We start from the raw sequence: 23,117 nt of genomic DNA on the forward strand, positions 1-23,117 counted from the left end.
GGTCATTCTAACAAAAGCAGGAGCACACTTCTCAAGAAACTGTCCAACAAACTGTTTTCATTGCAAAGATAAATTATTTGGTTTTATTGTTCCAAAATACATGTGGAGGTCAAAAAAATTATTTAAAGAATCGAAAATTTGGGTTGAATCTGTCAAAAAATTTTTTTTTTTTTTTTTTTAATAAACAGCTACTTTTTAACAGATTTTGCCTCAAAAACAAAAATTAGGTGAACCGTACCATTTTTCAATAGGGGGCGCTGTTCAAATCCGACAATTATTAACATTAGATTACAGAATGGTGTACCGTATTTTGAACAGGCAGACATTATATCCAGTATAATCTTTTTTGGGTGACACAGCAGGGGGGGGGGGGGGTTCCGACTTATTTTTTAGGAATTTGTATGAAAAAAATTAAATTTGGACAGAGCTGGTTTTTTTTTTTTTTGACCCCCAAAACCCCCCCTCTGGATCCGCGCCTGGAAGTTAAAACAGCTGTTATACTGTTTTTATTCTTTAAAGTTTGATAACCATGCAAAATGTTCACCTTTTTCAAATGGATATATAGCGTCTTTGGAAATAAAATGGAGGAATTTTAAACTGGAAGTGAAGCTGAGGCCCCAGTGCTGTCGTTTGTTGAGAGGATTAAAACAAAGAAAAGGTCCTCAATTCATACGATGGCTTAGCACTGATAGCCAATGCTAATTTGGGATTCTGCTATCCTACCAACTATTTAAACTCGAGAATGAAGTAAAGAAATCAACATGGATGAAAGGGACACGAAGGAAAATTAACAAAAAGGCATACAGAACAACTGTATACAAAGAAAGGAGAAATAACATGCAGAGAAAATGAAATCAAGTTATTTCTCGGAACCCACTCCGTTGGGGTACTCTGGAGAAATTTTTACCAAGGATTCTAAAGATGCAAGGGAAAAAGCAACAGCTATGCCAAATGTACACAAGGGCGGATCAAGAACACAATTTTTTGGGGGCCAAAAAAAAAAAAAAAAATTGAGTCCCCCAAAAAGTGGGTCAATTTTTTTTTTTTTTTTGGGGGGGGGGATTCTAAATGCTCTGTGGTGCGATCTGTGGCAATTTCTGACCACTTTAACCAATTTTTTTTGGGGAAGAAAAGATGGTGTACGCAGTGCCTGCCTTTATAGCGACGTCACCAAAAAAAATGGGTTTTTTTTGGGGGGGGGGGGGGCAACGGGGGACAATCCCCCCCCCCCTAAATCCGCCCTTGGATGTACATGTAAATGAATTTTTACAAAATAATCCATGAAGTTTGCTTTTAAACCTATTAAATGAATGTGATCTCATATGACAACTGTACAATAAAAATCAGTCATTGACATTCTCAAATTCGTATTTGCAAAAATAACCGCGATTATGCTACAATATTTACAATATTCTTTTGAATTGTATTGGTGCTGTTTGCTAGCTCTCCCCCCCCCCTCCCCCAGCAACCCACTCACCTCCCCAAGCAACCCCCCCCCCCCCAACATGAACATGCACAAATGTTGTCAATGAATGAAACTTCCCTGGTATACAATGATTCTTACAAGTGATAAGAAAACATCCAAGTAAGTGCCAAAAGAACACTGGTTCCTGCCCCTCCCCTCCTTCAGAAATCAAACAGCGAGACGGGGAACCAGCTGCCTTCTTAGGCTAAACCCTGTCGTTCCTGGTAATCATAAGTCCATCAACAAGAGAAATTGTTCATTCTTTGCAAATCATTAGCCTAGAAATCCCCCCCCTATAAAAAATTTAATTAAGCCCCTCCCTCCCTCTGCTGCTATATATGACTCGTATATTTAGACTGTACAAGAACACATGGAAGATTCATTAGGGTGATCTATAAAATTGCCATGGCTACTGTTTCGTTTCCTCATTTCCTTCGTCCGCCTGATGAGTTGGACAAGATCATTGCGATTCTGATGAAGATATTGACTGTATCCATGTAGATCCCCATTGCCCTAGAAAAGAAATGGAACAATAAATGAAAAGAAATATCAGGTTTTTAAAGGCATATATACCAGTACGATCATGCATTTTGTTCGTTTCCAATAATAACACCACTCAAAATCCAAAGAAGAATGTTCAAAACATAACCTGTTGGAGTTTCAGCTCAGTGGATATTACACTTTTCGATAAAACATATTAAAAAACCATGCACAACAGTATGACAAAAGAACACGATTTTGTCAATAGCACTCTTAATTTCCAACGATCAGGCAATTGACTGATCGTTGGAAATCACCTACATTTCTTGATTTCTTCTAAATGACAGCGGGCCAGATGGAATAATTTCACGGTGTGTTTAGTACCAGTACGATCTTTAATCCAAGTAAGCTTTTTGATAATTAAGTAGGTTACTTCTAAGATAAATGCAAAAAACCCTATAAATTATGCCTTTAAAAACTGTAAAGTCAGTCGTTCGAACTTTTTCTTTAAACATGTTTATACTGCCCATGTACTGGCGTGCACAGACATATTTGGTATCTTAAAATAACTCTTTCCAAAAAAAACATTCACTTACGCGTTGATTGGATCGTAAGGCCTCTGGGGCATGATGGGATAGGTTTCGGCACGTTTCATTATCAGCTGGGTGTCATACAACAGGAAGCCACTGAAGAGAATCAGGCCTCCATAGGTGCTGATGGCGTACAGGCCTGAGCCTAGGGCAGTAGTAGGTGCAAAGAACATACCACCTGCAACGGCAAAATAGAAAACAATATACCATTAGGATTTATCTAGGAGGGCCTATTAAAGTGTTGAGGGTAGCTGAGCTCATGGCGGTAGTAGGTGCTAAGAACATACCACCTGCAACAGCAACATAGAAACAATCAAACATGAGGGTTAATCACGGAGGACCTATTTTACCAATTGTGAGGCAAAAACTCACCAATTGACGCTGCAATGACGACACCGAGTCCCATGGCCAAGGGACCACCAATGTACAGAAACTTCTCGCTAGGTGCACAGGCAGCGACGCAGGACAATCCTGACAAAGTTGAAACAAGATTGGTGTTGTTAACATTAGGGTACATACATTTACACATGTCGGTAAGATCGGGACAAATTCAAGTTGGGTATTCTGAAGTAAACCAAGAATGGAGCAGTTTCAGCACCTGAATTTGAAGTATTTTGGGTTGGGACAGTATTTTCAGTAATAAAATTTGGGGCCCATTTCAAAACTTTGACATATTATTAATTCAGAATATTGAAACAATTCCTGAGAATTATTTTTCATAATTTTTTCAAACTTTTTTGGGACGGGCTGGTAGGGTGGGAAAAAAAATCATGTCTTTTTTTTTAAAACATATGTGTTATGGATGGTACACGAGGAGCGCACCATTCTCACCCACGAACGGCTCGCTACTGAGTGTTTTAACCTACTTGACACCCTCCGTGAATTCCTCATTATTGCTGGAACAAAGGCCTTTGTACAGCTTCATTGTTGAATATGTTAGAATGGGAAAAAAACATTTTTGTTTATGAGAAAAGAACAATGACGTCACATTTTTGTTATTATTTAGTGAGTTTCCTACCTCCATGTTTAAAGCATTTAAGAGAAAGGCAGTGGTCGAGCTGCCACAGTAGCCTAGTGGTAAACGAGATGAGTTATGGATTGAAAGGTGCCCGGTTCGAATCCTGCTACGTCAATTTTTCCAACGACCATTTTTTTTTAATTGCATGGGAAAAAGCAGAACAAAAAAAAACTAAGTGTCTTGCTTCGATTCTGTTAAATTACTGAATAACACATGTGGCTTCATCCACCTACAACAAAAAAATATGTGGGCAGTACGCCATTCGTCAGAAGCTGAATCGCAGGCCGTGCTCCATTCGTGCAAAATAACGGCGAGAAGAAACAATAGTGTGACGTCACAGGAGGGAGTTAATTGCTAGTAATTGTAGTGCCGATATCAATACTGACCTCCAACTACACCAGCCGTGTACCATGCAGCACGGATCAGGAGTTGTCCACCCAGCAGGGTCATGGGGGCTAAGACCGCCCCCAAGAGACCACTATGAGCCAACCACGCCAGCTGTTTCCCTCCTAGGACGCCCTCTGTGTACGGCACTGACATGCAGATAAAGCCTGAGCACATGACCAGACCCATCATGCCCAGTGCACCCTGGGGGGGGGGGGGGGGGGGGAGAGAAGATAAGAAATATAAATCAAGTTATCTCTGAGAACTACACTTATGCTCTTAATGCTGTGCTACCGCTGTGCAAAACTCAATTAATATGACTTTCTGGAATTGGCACGGCGATAGCACGGCATTTTAACCATTGCCAATGTTCGGCACGGCAACATCCTTTTGCTCGACAGGGTCTGCTGTGCTATCGTGGTTCTTAACGGGAGTGGAACGGCACTATTGTAAACGCTGTGCCATTTCCGTGCCAAACTCAATTCAAACGTTTTAGTGGGCAAATGTTTTAGCATGAATACAACAAATGATCTGCATCAAAATGATCGGTAACCACTACAATAAATATATACATGGAGCTGTCAAAATGTAAGAGACCCAACAGACTTTAAATTATTGAAAAGTGACCGTTTTTGTGCTGCAAAAAAATACACCTCTGAAAACTTGACATCCATAAGCAGTATTTTGAATTATCAAAAATTTCCTGAATTTTTCAGAATTTTCATACATATTTCCTTTAAAAGCAGCAATACTGCCCCTGTTGATTTTCTGAAGATTACCATTAATCCACCAAAAAAAATCCAGTGAACAACAAATGACATAAAAACTAATTATCTGTTAGTCAACAGATGACTTAAAAACTAATTATCTGTTGAGAGCGTACACCCGGTGGCAGCTTAGCGGTAGGGCTACTGATCTATGACCAATATCCGAGTAGTAATTCGCTAAGAATTAACAGTAATCTGGACTAGGTAAATACTACCAGTACCTTACGGTTCATGTATATTAGGCCAAAAAAAAAAAAAAATATTCGGTCTCTGGTCAGACGAAAGTTCCGGAATTGACGCGGCTTTTTTTTTTTTTCTTCAAGCTTGGATTGTACAGACAAGGTGGGGTACTATTTTGCTCTTTTGGTGTCCTCATGTACATTGGTGTCCTCCATAATTTGCCTTGGTGCTCTCGATCATTTGCCTTGGTGCAATTTCCCATTCCTTGGTGCTCTTTAGTAAAAAAAAATTGAGGTGTGGGAATAGAGGGCGCTGTTGGAGCTACCGCAGAACATTTTGGAAAAAAAATATATTGACGCGCAAGATTAAAATTGACGCGCACGCTGACCAGAGACCGACTTATTTTGTTTTTTTGGCCTTAGGTTTATTGCTAGCTTCACCAATATGCTTAACCCTAAAGGGGCCGGGTGGGGGGGGGGGGGAGAATCCGCCCCCCCCCCTTAAACTTTTTCCCCGATAGCTTAAAAAAATGTGTTTTTTTGCGACCCGAGCTGTTCTGACTTGTAACCTCAAGCCTTGGGCATCTTTTGATACCAAAAAGAGAGCAGAAAAAAAAAGCAGAGTTACCGTACCATTCGTGCATAAGAATAATTAATTAGCCATAATTCCAAAACCCTTTGACCTATAGTCATGAAATTTCTTGGGTATGTTCATGATGAGTTGCTCTATGCATGTACCAAGTTTCAAATTTTTTTCGTCACTCAACTGCTCAATGGCCGAGATCTTGGGGGGGGGGGGGGGATGAGAGATGATCAAAATAGCCCGGCTCTTTTAGGGTTAATGTACTTCAAATCTTCTGCTACTTAGACATGAACTGTTCCCATCACTTTATGAAAACAACATTCCCTGCATTTTCCCCAATATTTCACTGAGAAAATTCCAAATTTCATGAGAAATATTTTCACAAGGTTGCTGGGAAGTCACGAGGTGGTGTAGCACAGCCAATTGTCATTGTCTGGAGAGGTGTGTAATACTCACACTGCATTAACATTAAAAAGCCACCATAGCCAGTCAGTCAATGAACACAACATGGACACACGGCAAAAAAACCCACACATACCCAAAGTGACGCAAACCTTTCCCTTCTGGGTCACTGTCAAATTCTCTGAGTTTCCCCTGATTTTTGGTGTTTTTCCCAAATTCCCTGGGTTTTCCCTGACAGAAAAAAATAAAAACTCATTTTCGAGGTTTTTCCGGATTTCCAGAGTGGCCTGATGAACTACATGTACTTTCTTTCGAGTTCACTTTTTGGTGCATTTTTCATTTGGTTTTAAGATGGTTAAGAACAAACATTTCAAAATGACTATGAATAAAATGCAAAAATCAAGCCACAGCTGCAAACCAAAGTCGCGAATTGAAAACTGCCTCAACTTGGAGCTTCGACAAAATGATGATTGTTTTGACAGATTTCGAGCAAATAACGCTTAAGTGGCCTGCATCCCTGAAGGCATTCTTAGACGCCGCAATCACACAATCTTGACAAGATTAACATCTGGGAAACAACAAATGACTAATTACTCCTCCAGGGGCAGCAATATTAGCGCGGTATCGCTGGTGGTGGGTCCGTAATTAGACCGTTATCACAACTCCTCGCCAGCTGGGGCACCCAATAATTTGACGCCGTGTTATGAATGTTTACAGGAAATTAATACCGTCCATGACTGACATGTATTTTTACAACTTTCACAGCTGGCTCACGTTTTACGGAAGTTAAAAGATGTGATGCATCACCCGTAACAAATTGATCACATTATTTTTAAGCTTCACTGTAAACCAATTAGCATTTGTACTATGTTCTGTGTCCATTCGTGGTGAAAAAAATATGAATTATTCCTGATTTATTTAAAGCCAGAGTCCATCATTTGCAGCTATCCAAAAAGTAACTGGCGTAATTATTGTTGAAAAACATACTTGGTTGAAAGATAGTAAGGGGACTAAACTCCCTGTCAAATTATTCTTTCTGGCAAGCTGTCATTTTGAAGAAATCAACGAAAGAAGGCCTTTCCAACGGTGCTTCTTAAGAAGCACCGTAGGAAATTCAAATTAGCATGACGCACACGCGGTTGCTATAATTTGTTGGATCAGTGCGCAACATCGCTTAGCTGCAATCGGCTAAGTGAGAACGTGTCGTGAACAGGCCCAACTCAAAACATGATTCAGCAGCTTTTGATTTGAATCGAGATCCTAGAATGTTGTTTTTCTCGAAATATACAGCTGAAGTTGAGCTGAAACTTCATCAGGTTAGTTGTTCAGCACCCTTCTTTAGATCTTGAGCACTTTTGTTGCTTCAAACGAACAAAATGCACAAATTACAAATGATGGACTATACCTTTAAAGCTATAGTCCATCATTTGCAACTATCCAAAAAGTAACTGGCGTAATTCCTGTTGAAAAACATCCTTGGTTGAAAGATAGTAAGGGCACTAAACTCCCTGTGAAATTATTCTTTCTGGCAAGCTTGTCATTTTGAAGAAATCAATGAAAGAAGGCCTTTCCAACGGTGCTTGTTAAGAAGCACCGTAGGAAATTCAAATTAGTACTTCATTTTGTTATTCGGCAAAGCACGCGCAAGCATTGGCACGACGCACACGCCCACGCGGTTGCTATAATTTGTCCGATCAGTGTGCGTCATCGATCATCGCGTAGCTGCAATCGGCTCAGAGAGAACGTGTCTCGGACACTGAACTCAGGCCCAATTCAAAACACGATTCAGCAACCTTTGATTTGAAATCGAGATCCTAGAATGTTGTTTTTCTCAAAATATACAGCTAAAGCTGAGCTGAAACCTCATCAGGTTAGTTGTTCAGCACCCTTCTTTAGATCTTGAGCACTTTTGTTGCTTCAAACGAACAAAATGCACAAATTACAAATGATGGACTATACCTTTAAAGTGACAGCATATCAGTAGCAGAATAGACCCCGCAGGGAGTCTTAAGAACTTGATCCACCCCCATAAGGGAAACGTAATGGAGTTTGAGATTTCAATAGGAACAAAGGAAAACAAAGGAAGGGAAACTAAGGTCTTCCGTGAAGTAAAATTTGACAGGATGCTTGATAGTTGATACTACCGGTATCATCCACGGTACTTTCAATCAAGTATTCATAATTTTTGTGCTTTTCTTTTTGCAGTTTCGGTACAAACCATAGAGCTATATTAAATTACTAGAGCGCTAACTCCTCATTCTGCGCGCGGAGAAGCTTTGAAGCCGTCCTGGGCGCAGGCATTTTGAATTCATGTGCGTGTTTGTAGAACATAATGAAATTAGATGGATTGAATTTTGAAAGTGTGCTCTACATGCAACGTGCAAGTAGAACATACGCAAACAACTTAAGCGCGTCATTGACGGTTAAAAAAAACCGTTACAGCAAAAAGCATCTGCAGCGAATACGCGCACGCGTTGCGCTGTTTGCGTAGAGCAAAATGACACTCTCATTTGCTGATCGTGCGTTTCGGTTTTGGGCGTATTGGCTTCGATAACGCACCGGTATGGAATACAAACGCAGATATGCAAATAGCCGTACAAAAGCCGTACAAACTGTCTAGGTCTCCATAGGTTTGTGCACAAACATGGATGCGCCCAGCAGGCATTACATGTACTTTGTTACTTTTCATACACTGACATTGCCGTTTGAGAAGTTTGTACCTACCACCCATGACTTGGGCATCATTCTGGCCATGATGGCAGGATTCCTGGAGATTGCAATAGCTGAGGCTGCAGTGGATGCGATCCCGACGCCAAAATAGGCATAAGTGGACTGGACCCTCTCCCGTACGTAGTCTGGCCACATGCTGTATTTAGGGATAACAAAGTAGGAATAAAATTGTGATGGAATAAAACAGAATACCAACTGCAAGATGCGTAATACAATCTGTACGTGTATACTGACATGACTGAATAGTTTATATACAGGGTTTTTAAAATGTTTTCTCCGTGAATATTAGATATTACATGTATGTGGATTTGTGTGATCCAAACCTGTGAAATAAGGTCACTAAACAATCTAAAACATGAAAGTTTTGCAAAATCGTGCCAAATGTCTACCTTCAAGGTAACTAGACTACATATGAACATTAAAGGCAATACAAATTAAAAAAAAACACTACTAAATTATTATGAAGTACCTTACTGGACTGTAAGTGAGTAATAGTCTCAAGCATCCTGTGAAATTATGGCACCTGGTGTGCTGACGTTTTCAAGAGAGGTGGAATTTTTGTGTCAATTTCCAATGATGGTCGGCCGACAATCGTTGGAAAAACTGTTTTTTTTTCCTTCAAATACTGCCCCCAAGGTGCCAAATTTAGTTAGTCCACATTTTGTTCGCAATTTGGTTACACAACCGTGACTGGGAGAAAGCCAGCTAGTCTGGCTCCCTGACCTAGCTCCCTGACATCTATAAATTGCTCCGTCTCACAATGGAACGAGACTACAATGTACAAGAACAGCATTTGTTTTCTTGGTTTTCCCCCATCTTTGAACACAAAACTTCAAACAAGTCTTAGTCAGTGTAACAAAATTTGCTATAAAATACTAACCCCCAAATCCATCAATTTCTGAAAATTACAACAAAAGCAAATGTTGTACACATGTATATTACATTTAAAGAGTACACATAATGATCAGGTACAGAATTTTTTTTTTTTTAATTCAAGTCAACTTTCACTGATCTGTGATATGTAAGGACATCAGTTTGCTAAGTACATGTACAAACACTCTTGCAGGAAAATACTCTAAAACTTTCAAATGGCCAATTTATGATTCAATTTATTGTCCTCTAGGATTCAATGTCCCTGAAGTAGAAAATGGGTCCAATTATTTAGCCATATAGTTCTCTAAGCCAGGGAATTAAAAATGGAGGTTTTGAAAACCATAAAGGATGGATGCGGTTGAGCAATATGACCGGTCAACCTTGTCTCCAGGGAATTATGACCTGTATATTACCCCTCATGTGTAATTACAATCAACCTTGTAACCATATGTTCAATGATCCATGAGTTATCCTCACACACAATTATAGCGTTCTCAATTAGCTTGCTTGCGCCTAACAGGCTGCATCGAGCTGCATACTCCCCAGGGAGCTGAGATGGTATTTGGAATGTTTCATGTGCCCAATGAGTAGGGGAAATAATGATGTAGCGCCTTGAGCACCAGTCTTGGTGGATATGTGCGCTTTATAAATATCCACTATTATTATTATTATTATTAAATTCGAGGTTGATGCATGCAAAATAAAAAAAACCTATACACAATATTTATTAAATGGTCTGTGACAGACTTAAAGGGAAAATACAACATTTGCAAACATCGAAAAATAAAACTACCGAGTTGTTACGAAATACCTTACTAGGATGTTGGTAAAGGACAGTCTAAAGCATCCTGTAAAATTATGGCACCTGGTGTGAAGTCATTTTCAAGAAAAATGGTACTTTTGTATACATTTCCAACAGTGGTCGGCCGACCACCGTTGGAAAAACCTAACTATTTTTCAACTACTGCTCCATATTTACCATTGTTTTTTTTCAGTCCAAATGTTGTTTGCTATTGGTTCCATGTTCATGAACGGGTGCAGGCCAGGCTAGACTGGTTCCCTTACCTTACAGTTTTCTGGCATTTTTGATCCATTTCATTTTAGTGGAGTCAGGGAACCAGACTACTTGAAACCTTTTGTTTTTCTTGGTTTATTCCAGCATTTTCGAATGCAAAACTTCAAACATGTCAGTGTAACAATATTTGATCTATTATACTAAGGCCAAAAAAAAAAAGTCTCCGGTTTCTGGTATGGAGCTTGCCCAAAAAGTGGTGCGGCGACGCGGCTTTTTTTTTTTTTTTACCTGACTTTTTTGCTTCAAATGTCGGCTGATGACTGCAAATGGTGCCTGACTAAACTTAGTGCAAAATGTACGGGAGTCCAGAGAGTCCACGTAAAGCTTATTCTCGATCATACCCCCATCTAAAAACACGTTAAAATTGTGCTGCAGCAGGATTCCAGTCAAACCAGTGAGTTTGGCGGTTTTGAGACATCATCTTTTATTGAAAAAAAAACTTTTTCATTTTGCCGACGCGCATGGCTACGGCGACGCGCGCGCATACCAGAAACCGGAGACTTTTTTTTTTTGGCCTAAACCCAAAATAGTTCGTTTCTGAAAATTACAGCAAAAGCCAGTGATGTACATTCTCTTTAAGATCCGTGAAAGTTTAAATCCGTTTCTCCGGTGACTCCGATTTGGATGGAAGGCCCTCCTCTGAATCCGCCATGCATGGCTGCGGCTTTGTTTAAATGTCAATCACATGTTACAGTGATAATCCATAGCCTTTAAGCAAAAGGGCCTGTTTGGACAGTACTTAATAATTTTCAAAAAATATCCCTGTGTTTTTAAAGGGAATGTAGAACATTTGCAAACATCAAAAAAATAAATGACCAAATTATCACAAAATACTTTACTGGACTGCCAGGGGATGGCAGTCTGAAGCATCCTGTAAAACAATGGCTCCTGGTGTGCTCACATTATCAAGTAAAGTGATATTTTTGTATCAATTTCCAACGCTGGTCGGCCGATCAGCGCTGGTAAAACTGACTTTTCTTCAAATACTGCTCTTATTTTTTTTATATTTAGTTATTCCACATTGTCTCAGCAATTGATTACACATCTTCTAAGGGGTACAACTGATTCTCTGACCTTACAATTCCCCAACATCTACAAATTGCTCTGTTTCATTTTAAGTGCGGTCGGGGAACCAGACTACAAGAACACGATTTGTTTTCTTGATTTTCCAGCAACTACGGACCCAAAACGTAAAATAAGTCAGTATAAAATGTTTTGCTATAACATACTGACCCCCCAAATCCATCCATTTCTAAAAATTGCAGCAAAAGCAAATAATGTACATTCCCTTTAATGAACACCAGAGTTCTAGTTATTTTCTTGCATGTCCTCACAGGTACATCACAAGTCCTCTCGTCTCTAATCAGTGATCAGTTTCTCGTTGTTTATCGCCTGTTACTTGTGATATTTCTTTTAATTTGACTTGTGATTTGACTTGGGACGGACTTGACTACACCTGGCATTTGAGGAATAACTCCCAGCAGTTGACTTTTTGAGTTTTATATACCATGTTAAAGGGAATGTACAACATTTGCTTTTGCTGCAATTTTTTTAGAAATAAATGGATTTGGAGGATTAGTAAGTTATAGCAAATATTGTTAAACTGACTTGTTTCACGTTTTGGGCTTGTAGTTGTTGAGAAATCAAGAAAACCAATCATGTTCTTATAGTCTGGTTCCCTGACCCCACTTAAGATAAAACAGAGCAATTTATAGACTTTGGGGAATTGTAAGGTCAGAGAATCAGTCTAGCAGGCTTGTACCGGTACCTCTTCACATAAGTGTGTAATCAACTGAAAAGAAAATGTGGAATAACCAAATATGAAAACTTAGTAGCTCTTTTTGAAAAAAAAGCCAGTTTTTGGAGAGAGCCAGCGTTGGAGAAATACAAGTTTTCTTGAAAATGTCAGCACACCAGGAGCCACGATTTTACAGGATGGTTTAGAAGTGTCATTCCCAGTCCTTCTGATTTGAGGCGTGGGATCACACCCCCACACCATCGCACACCTAAAAGCTTCCTGAGAAGTGCGAATAATTGCACGCCTGAATTTCCCTGGACCACAGATCACACACCTAGAAAACCACACACCTAGAAAAAACACACACCTAGAGAAATTCAGGTGTGCCTTTTTCCACACGCCTGTGATTTTCAAATCAGAAGGCCTGCATTCCCTGAAGGGCCAGTGAGGTATTTCGTGATAATTTGATAATTTGCTGTTTTGATGTTATAAAATGTTGTATCTTCCGTTTAAAGAGCAACTCTTTAGCTTTGTAATGACACCAAATTTATTTCTGTAGCTTAAATAATTCCAAAGATATGCTGGGAGAAAGTCAGTAGTGCGCTAAGTGTGAGTTAATAAAACACATTTCTCTCTAGAGATTGAATGGTAGAAAACGACTTCACCTAATGATGCAATCAAAACCTTTTTCCATCAGTCATGTCATGCACACCATGATAAAACAGTGTCAAACGCAAGGTACATGTATTCAAAGGGCCCATGAAATGCAATTTTTTTAAATGTAATTCTTGAAAATGCACCTTTGTGTCCCATTTAACCTTATTTTCAATTTTCATTATGCTGTTTTCAAGGGAATTTTGGTGCCTTTTTGGTTTTTATGCTAATGCAAATTTCCATATTAATGAGCAAAAGCGTGATGTCATATCAGGCAGAAACCTCACTGTTGCAAGTGGTTTGTGCACAAAAAGTTTTCAGAAGTTTGGATATTTTGCTGTTGAAAATTTTCTCTTTTTTTTCGGTGATTCGTTGTTGTGTTAGTACATGGCATGGCAGTAAGCCAATGAGCGAACCTTTCTCATCAATTTTATCGATAAGCAGATTTTTGGGGTTCACATATGTACACAAAGCCATTTAACTGAACAGTGTCTCCCTGAAATGACATCACGGCAACAGCGCCCTCAGTTGTCCAAAAAAAAAACATACACAAATTTGAATGTTTAAAGAAGTGCACTTTTGAATAAAATAAACCAAAAAAGGGATGTCAAATAGTTTTCATACATTTAAGAAGAGTAGAAAGTAGCACGAATTGTGTTTCTCTGAAAAATTCATTTCATGGACACTTTTAAAACATTTCCATGTCCTGTTTGTGTAACATTAGTAATCAATAAAAAATATATTCCCAAACCAATAGAAGTTCATTTACATGTAGTTGGGCCTTTTTTGGTTACAGTTGAGTCACTTAATTTTAAGGGTTGATCCCTGAGAAAAAAATCCACCCTAAATGACTTTTATATAAGAGTACAGAGTTGAAAGAAGACCACCCTCCAAATGTAACGTGAGTATACCGTGGAATTGCCCAAATGATAAAAACACAAAGTTCGACCTCCAAACTCCGAGTCATTTCCGATATGAGACCTTCCTTTTTTCTTATGATCTGCGGGCCTACTGCTTCCAAATTGTATTAATCGGCTTCGGCGCACTGTTATTAACGCTCGTTATTTTCACCACAGCGGCTTATAAGTTTGTGATGTGATTGCCAGCATCTAGCACTTGAATGAAATGAATATCACCACAGAGGACATTTTCATTATCTAGTGCGATTGACAATACAGTCCCATGGCGCCGTCGCGCCAACACTCGGCTCAGAAAATTGACACTGCTTTATTCATGACTTCATCTTCATTTCCTTGGACTGAGGTCTTTCTAAAAAGCTGTTAAAAATTCACAAGGTCTTGGGAATCAAAGGCAGATTAAAATTTAAGTGGAATTATCTCCAGGGGGAAGGGGTAATTCTGTCACATATGTGACTTCAATGTCTTCAGTTTTTCCTTGTCAATTTATTTCCAGTGAAAAGTTTAGCATGAAACATTTCGAAATATGCCTCCGAAGCAAGGGGTGTGCATTTACGGGTAGTACAGGGATCGAGAACCCGATTGAAAAAAAACAACACAGCTACCTGGGTTAAAGAAACCCAACGCCAAACATGCTAAATTTAAAAACCTCTGAAGTTGCTGTTGAGATTGTTTACAATGATCCGCACAGCAATACTACCGCATCGGCGCATCAATACGACAAGATACAAGTGTGTACAGTGAGCTTAGCTTTACGGTGTAAACTGCAGCTTTTGTGAGCGTCACAAATGTGAAATATGCTTTGTTTTTCCCATATGGCCTGGTTTTTATTTTGAAAATTCCCCACAACTGACATTCGAAAGCTTTCTTTTTCATCGTCTGAGAAGTAATTTGTCAACTTCAAATCCCTGCACAATCCTTTGGCGTCATTAAGCTCAGGGTAAGCAGGCAGATTCAGTCACGCTTCACTGCTCTCCACAGTGCTGTTTTCGTGTGTGCAGTGATACTCTGTGTGACACAGAATCACTTTGAAGGGAATGCACAACATTTGCTTTTGCTGCAATTTTCAGAAATGGATTTGGACTTTGGAGGGTTCGACTACTATAGAAAATTTTGTTAAACTGATTTGTTTCATGATTTGGGCTTGTAGATGCTGGAAAAACTAAGAAAACCAATCATGTAGTCTGGTTTCCCGACCCCACTTTAGATGAAAGAAGCAAGTTATAGACATCGGGGAATTGTAAGGTCAGAGAATCAGTCTAGCAGGCTTGTACCCCTTCACAGGTGTGTAATCACTTGCAAAGAATATGTGGAATGAATAATTAGGAGCAGTTTTTGAAATAAGCCAGTTTTCTCCAAAGCTGGTCAGCCGACCAGCGTTGGAAAAATAAAAGTTTTCTTGAAAATGTCAGCACACCAGGAGCTACGATTTTACAGCATGCTTTAAGCCGTCATTCCCTAACAATCTAGTCAGGTATATCGAAATAATTTGATCAGTTTGTTTTTTGATGTTTGCAAATGTTGTATCCTCCCTTTAACACTTCATATCCCTTCACCTGAAACTGACCTGCGGGGTTTCAAAGGGTTTCACATATTGCTCTGAATATTGACTTCCCACTAGGAGGGACAAACTTGACCTTGGAAATACATTTTTAATCAATTTGCAAAGGGACTTACGCGGCTCGTTCCAAGGCGCCGACATCTTTGGACATGCCAAGGCCATAGTAGCACAACGCACCGATGCCAACTGCCGCTGCACCTGCCAAAGCGCCCCGCCCGACACTGATAGCTGGGGCAATCATCAAAAGGGGAAAAAACAACAGGTGTTACCAGTAGGTAACAATCATTTGTGGCAAGATGCTGAGAAATTAGTCTTTAGGACATGTTTTATATAATTTTTTTTTAATGGGGAATTCAATGAGAAAATGGACATGGCTGTGAAGTAGAAAATTTAAAGGTATAGTCCATCATTTGTAATTTGTGCATTTTGTTTGTTTGAAGCAACAAAAGTGTTCAAAATCTAATGAAGGATACTGAACAACTAACCTGATGAAGTTTCAGCTCAGCTTCAGCTGTATATTTCGAGAAAAACAGCATTCTAGGATCTCAATTTCAAATCAAAAGTTGCTGAATCATGTTTTGAATTGTTTTGAATTGCAGCTATACGCGATGTCGCGCACTGATCTGACGAATTATAGAAACCGCGCGCACCTGTGCGTCGTTCCAATGCTTGTGCGCGCTGCGCCGAATAACAAAACGAACAACTACATGTAATTTAAATTTTTCCTACAGTGCGTCTTAAAACGCACCGTTGGAAAGGCCTTCTTTCGTTGATTACTTCAAAATGATAGCTTGCCAGAAAGATTAATTTCACAGGGAGTTTAGTCCACTTACAATTTTTCAACCAAGTATGTTTTTCAACAATAATACGTCAGTTACTTTTTCGGGTGGCTGCAAATGATGGACTATAGCTTTAAAGAAATCTTCAGAACTACAAGCATCACAACCTCAAATGTGGTATCAAATGAAAGGGGACAACAAGGCATTGCATTTGACTGGTGTGCAGGTGAGATAAGTATTGCCAGCTATAAGTATTGCTTCTTATTGGAAAAAAAACTATTTCTGGAACCTAAAATCATAGATATGAGGTAGACATTTTGGATTTTGGGGCCAAAAAGTGAATTTTGTTGATGATGCTGAATATGGAAAATATTTCAGGTCTGGGGGCATTTGGTAAAAACAAAAAATCTTGGTTTTCTCACTGGATACTGACCGTAGCGAACTGAAATCTTCAGGGGACTCAGTTCTGGCCTCTAGGTACCTTGTGTAAACTTTTGAGAAAAATTTGCTGAAGTTGGAGGTTTGGGTCCAAATTGACTTTTTTGATAATGCAGGATATTGAAAACTTTCAGATTCGGGGGCATTTGGTAAAAACGTTAACGAAAAAAAAGAAAAAAGGGGCCGCCTCCTTTTTTCCCCAAAAATTTGGACAAGTAACTTTTTTTTAATGGGCCTTGGTTTCCATACCTGATCCATCGGCTGGGGTAGCGGCCATTTCCTTCAAGGTTTTTGATTTTGCTGCTCTCTTGGCCGCGATTCTGCTCGGTTGGCTTGCATATCGCAGGGCGGGTACCACAACACTGACTTTGGGTCGCAAGCAGGTAGCCACGCCCCTGCCTACCGTGGGGGCGGAAACACAGGCAACCAGGGGGAGTTTGATGAAGATTCGCGACGCTAACATGACGACTGTCGAGTGAATTACGACTCACGGGTGCCACTAATAATACTCGAAAAAGGAACCTGTCAAAAGAATAAATTACAAAATGAAGGCCAATAAGAAACTAGCTGAGCTGAGCCCTTGCAGAGTTAATTAATGTACATGATTTATGGACGGATTATCTGCAAAACCATTACAGATCGTTCCTTAGCCTGTTGAGTGATTAGATTTTCAGAATCATCTGTCATATGCTTGTGTGGCAAGCATTATGGATAACCAAGGACTGAAACAATCACCGACGAATCTCAGCCGTGAGAATAGGCACAAGAAATGTCATTTTACCTGTTTATAGTTGACACTCCGGAGTTCGTAATGTGGTAACTATTTAGTGAAACTTTCATGGACTATTTAATAATGCATCTTAACAGCGTTTGACCGTCTAGTTTCCTGACCCGACTTGACAATATTTAATGCCGGGATCTTTGTGTCTTAGCACCTACATGCATCGACCGAATGGTTCTCGGACTTACAATGTAATTACCCTTTTTAAAGAAACTCCTCCAAAGCCACGGCTCACTATGAAAACAAATTAAATCTGGGCCCACTTCAACAGAAAGTACTAGGATTTGATAAAAAAAAACATAAAAGCAAATAACACTATTAAAAGTAAAATTAGGGGGCGGGGCATGGAGGTACAATTCGCCTACATCCCCATGTCAGTACCAGCAGTCATCAGCTACAAACTCAAGAGCGGTTCATTCAAGCCCTTCAGAATGGGGCAATCTAACCCGATATCTTAAAGGGAAAATACAACATTTGCAAACATCAAAAAATAAAACTACCAAATCATTTTGAAATACCTTGCTGGACTGTTAGTGAATGACAGTGTAAAGCATCCTGTAAAATCATGGCACCTGGTATACTGTCATTTTCAAGAAAAGTGGTATTTTTGTATCAATTTCCAACGCTGGTCGGCCGACCAGCGTTGGGAAAAAAACTGGCTTTTTTCCTTCAAATACTGGCCCCAATTGACCATCGCACTTGTTTGCAATCGATTACACACCATGATGAACAGGTACAAGCCAGCTAGACTGGTTCCCTGACCTTACAATTCCCCAATGTATGTAAACTGCTGTTTCTTCTTAAATGGAGTCAGGGAACCAGACTACAGGAAAATGATTGTTTTTCTTGGTTTTTATAGCATTTTCGAACCCAAAACCTCAAAAAAGTCAGTGTAACTATATTTGCTATATATTTCCAACCCCCCAATTCCATCCATTTCTGAAAATTACAGCAAAAGCAAATGATGTATATTCCCTTTAACGCCATCAATAAGGTATATAACAACTTGCTTTAGCTACATTGTTACTTACTACTTAAATTTACTACTTTAAATATGGTAACAATTTCTTTTCTCTTTAATATTCACAACTACTACCATCACCAAAATCTTGCAATATTTGGCAGATCACCTGCTTATATTATCATTTCAATGTCTTCTTAAGTCACCGAATATTTGGGGTTTAGTGCGTGTAATTATAACAAAATAATGTGTGAATTTATGATCATTGTCTACCCTAGTAAACACATCATCTTCCATATTTCATTGGTAATGAAACATGTTCATAGTTTCAGTATCTTGTTTAATACACTGAAACGTTGCTGTGCACAGCTGTGCACAGCTGTGGACGTCCTTCACTAGCCCTTAGGCCAAAAAAAAAAGTCTCCGGTTTCTGGTATGGAGCTTGCCCCAAAAGTGGTGCGGCGACGCGGCTTTTTTTTTTTTTTTACCTGATTTTTTTGCTTCAAATGTCGGCTGATGACTGCAAATGGTGCCCGACTAAACTTAGTGCAAATATATGGGAGTCCAGTGAGGCCACATAAAGCTTATTCTCGACCATAACCCAATCTAAAAACACGTTAAAATTGTGCGGCAGCAGGATTCCAGTCAAACCAGTGAGTTTGGCGGTTTTGAGACATCATCTTTCATTGAAAAAAAAACTTTTTCATTTTGCCAACGCGCATGGCTACGGCAACACGCGCGCGCGCATACCAGAAACCGGAGACTTTTTTTTTTGGCTTAGTAACAGCTTTTATTCTGGCCCATTTCGTTCCATCAATGTCTTATTGTAATTTAAATACTTATGTCTAGTTCTAGCAGTAGCTATTTAAGCGACAGCAGTAGTTTCAATGAAAGTTTAAGTAGTACAGACTCACACCATTCATCAGATAGTGATGTCATAAATCGCCTCAACGATTACGTCTTTAATCCCGTACCGTTGGATACTGAATACGCTGAATTCCTGCAAAGTACATGCGGGTCTAAAATACCTTAGTGAAGAACAGGTGCAATCCAAATATACTAGGAAAGGTGATTCCTTTTCGTTGTATCACCCAAATGTAAGAAGTATAAATAAAAATGTTGATTCCCTGCAGCATTCGCTTTTAGAAATAAGGCACGAATGTCAAATTATCGGCCTTACTGAAACATGGCTGAAGTCAGACCCTGATCCCCTATTGGGCATGCCAGGTTATAACATTGAGTTTAAAGGGAATGTACATCATTAAGTAAGATTTGAGGCTTTGCATGGTGGAGATACTAAATAATGAAAGGTTTGCGGAAACACCATGTGCGAATAATTTCTCAACTAAGAGAATGGTTCTGAAAAGAACCAGAGGTATAAACTCGACGTTCCGGTCAGTATGCTCTGACCGTCTTCAGGAGAGTGCCTAAACTCTAAGAAAGTGAATACTTAAGTAGCAAGAGGCGAAGTCAATGAAGTGTTCCCATGTCACTAATTATCGTCCCATATATGTCTTGCCATGCTTCTCAAAATTGTTAGAAAGGTTAGTTGCAAACTGTCTTGGAAAAAAAAAATCTCTAGATTTAACATACTGTCACAATCTCAGTATGGCTTCAGGGCCAAATATTCAACTGAACTTGCCTTGATTGATTTAGTTGATAAAGTAACATCTATCCTGGACAAACGTGAGCATACAATTGGCATTTTTCTGGACCTTTCTAAGGCATTCGATACTATAGATCATGATATTCTAATTAGTAAACTACAAACATCTATGGTGTAAGAGGTACTGCACTCAAATGGTTTAAAGATTACTTGAGAAATAGGAAACAATTTGTTGTCTGGCAAAATAAAAAGTCCATTTACAAACCAATCACCTGTGGTGTACCCATCTTATTGTATATTGTGCCGTATTTTACAGGAACTGGAAGCCTAACAAGTAGGCCCTAAGTGATTTGCCTATGGGCAAAATTGTACATGGTTATTTGTAGCGGATCAAAAGATATAATGATTTCGCTTGTATTTACGCGAGGGAAGCGCGTGGCGTTGGTGACATATCAGGTGACATATCTAGTAATTTGGAGGCCGTTTTGAAGGTGAAATCTGATGTTTTTTGTTGGAAAATGTTGGTTTTTGGGACTGTGTTGTCTAGGTCTCGGTATTAGCTTGGACCTTACTATCGCCAGACCATGTCCAAATGTTAAAAAAGGCGATAAGTTGGGTCCAAGTTACTCGGACTATTTATGAATATGAATATGATTACTATTACTTGTATTAGGCCTACTAATACTATAATTATAAATAGTTTAAAGTTAAGGCCTACGTACCTTCCCCTCAAAAACGTTCTCCCTTTTGATATGGACACAAGTTTTAGGAAAGTCACCACTTACTATTATTGCATCATTTAATAATGTAACATCAACAAATTAAGCGACAAAGTCACGCATGACCTGTGAGACTTATTGCATGATGGCTGCGACAATTGTTGAGTCTGATACCTTTTATTATGAGCGCTATATTATCACTGTCAGGAGTGGCGTTATCAGACTGACAGACTATTATTAAACTGGTAGCCTACACTTTCTTGTTTTCATTATTTGGTGTGGTTCCAGATCAAGTGATTGTTGACATTATTAAAGGGGTCAATTTTTCTTAGGAACACATTTTGTGCAACTTTCTACTACAGTCTGAAATGTATGAAAACTATTTGAAATCCCTTTTTGGTTCATTTCACTGAAAGTACACTTCTTTAAACATAAAAAAAATCCATGTTCTGTTTGAACTTCGACAATAGATCAATCAGGGATGCAGAAGCAGACAGTAACTTAGTCTGGTTCCCAGACCAAAAGATTCCGACTATTCCTGATGAATCTTAGACGTGTAGACGTCGGGGGAAATTGTCAGGTCGGGGGACCAGACTAACAGTAACTGACACTAGATGGCGCTGTTCACAATTAATAACTGAGGCCTCATCATTTTCGACCGTGCGCACACGGTCACGTACGTACGTTGACCGGAGATGGTGCGTACAAGCCCGGGGGCCGCCCCACGCGAAAATCACGCTGCGCTATATCAGATCAGCGGCAAGAAGTGCAACATTCTCGTCAAGCACTTCTTTACAGTGACGAATATTTTCAATTTCTCGAAAATGGGTATTCAATTGTTTATTTTTAATTTCGGCTAAAAAAACCCCACGATACCCGGAAAATATTCTTCTTGGGTAGAAAAATGGCGTCAAGTTGATCATGTATTGTTGATGTACCCTAACGTGGCGCGGCCCCTAACGTGGCGCACTTTGATTTTTCGCCTGTAGCGCCTAGCTAGAGCAAAAGTTTTAACTGAAATTTCACAGAAAGTGAAATTTCATCAAGTTCTAAACACTCCCGTTCATAAATTGCGAGTTTATTTACCCGCTACAAAGTTAAAAGAAAAAATTATTTTGGCGTGATTTTCCGATTTTATTTTCAAGTGCAAAGTGAAACCTTTGAAAATGCCCCGAAAAATAAGAAAATAATTTTCTGACAAACATCTGGCTGGGTTTGTAAGTTAAGATAATAATGATTTATCAGAATTTATCAAGTTTACAGAAATTCTTAAATGTTAATTTGGAATTTTCTGAGATTTATTCAAGTGCGCCACGTTAGGGAACACTCCGCCAATTTGTGCCCAATTTCCGGACGCGACCGTTTTTGCATTTCGGATTAAATTTTATGAAACCGAAATTGTTCACAGAGGTTAAATAGCAAGCATTAAAAAGGTAAAAGTACCAGTATTTCACTGCATGAATTTGAGGTTTATCAACAAAGAGGTTTGGCAACACTACACGAGGAAAGTTGGGTAAGCTTCGAAGTGCGCCACGTTAGGGAACACGACTATAGCGTTTCATTACTAATCCCTGAAACTTTTAAACAATGTCCAAAATTGCACATGGGAGATGATTGTTGACCATAAGCCAACTATAGGGGTCGATTGTCACGAAGGCAATATTATAGATTGCCTACAGCAAAACGGATCGACATAATCACTCGGATGTTGTTGTAGGAAATGAAGGAACAAGGGCAGACAATAATTAACTGCTTTGATGACGAAAGGTCAATTATTTAGGGTTGATAAACCAGCTGCCAGTACAGAAAAAAAACCTCTTGGATTTTTTGTGACACTTCACCTGCCACGAAAAGCTAAAGCGCTTGCGTCAAGCATGCCTGACACCACTATGACCCGGCAATATTTTCATATCATTATGCCGCGCAGTAATCCACGGCCTAAAAACTAGCGTATTAGTGTAAAGCAAATTCTATTTAATTACTGGAAGGTCACCGTTGTACAATGTATATGTTAAAATCGTCCGTCCGTTCAAAACGTTTAAATGCAGCTGAACATAATTGTGTGCAAACAAAAAAATTTCACTCGGGCTGAATTAAGCTAAATTGTCTCCCGGGAAGATGAATTTACATGTATATATTAAAACAGCTGTTAAAAGGTATAGGATGGAGGAGGTGGGCCTTTTAGGACCTTCGAAATATAGCCTGGAGTCTCGCAACAATTGTGAAATTGAAAAGAAAAACCATGACAGCTGATCTTCAGGCCTTACACTTGAATGTTTGTATTGAAACAATACAAAATGAACAAAAGTAATTACGATCAAGGTTTTAAAATGGTTTAACGGTACAAGAGCTGTATCGGAATCCGCCTCACACATTTTCCCCAGATATTCACCGTCAGTCACACCATTTTTACGCTA

The 23,117-nt window shown here is 39.3% G+C and overlaps 1 protein-coding gene across 1 annotated transcript; it reads right to left on the bottom strand.

Annotated features, from left to right (window-relative positions):
- Positions 1-1,490: 1,490 nt before the first annotated feature.
- Positions 1,491-20,777, bottom strand: LOC119731265 (growth hormone-inducible transmembrane protein-like). Its single transcript, XM_038204398.1, has 8 exons — positions 20,704-20,777; positions 16,883-17,155; positions 15,533-15,644; positions 8,593-8,734; positions 3,940-4,141; positions 2,908-3,006; positions 2,542-2,713; positions 1,491-1,978 (listed from the first exon to the last, which is right to left on the bottom strand). Exons 2-8 carry the CDS (start codon positions 17,094-17,096, stop codon positions 1,891-1,893), a joined length of 1,029 nt encoding a protein of 342 aa, XP_038060326.1. The 5' UTR covers positions 17,097-17,155; positions 20,704-20,777; the 3' UTR covers positions 1,491-1,890.
- Between the last annotated feature and the right edge of the window lie 2,340 nt (positions 20,778-23,117).

Source organism: Patiria miniata, unplaced genomic scaffold, assembly GCF_015706575.1.
Source record: "Patiria miniata isolate m_02_andy unplaced genomic scaffold, ASM1570657v1 HiC_scaffold_23, whole genome shotgun sequence".
Classification (NCBI taxonomy): domain Eukaryota; kingdom Metazoa; phylum Echinodermata; class Asteroidea; order Valvatida; family Asterinidae; genus Patiria; species Patiria miniata.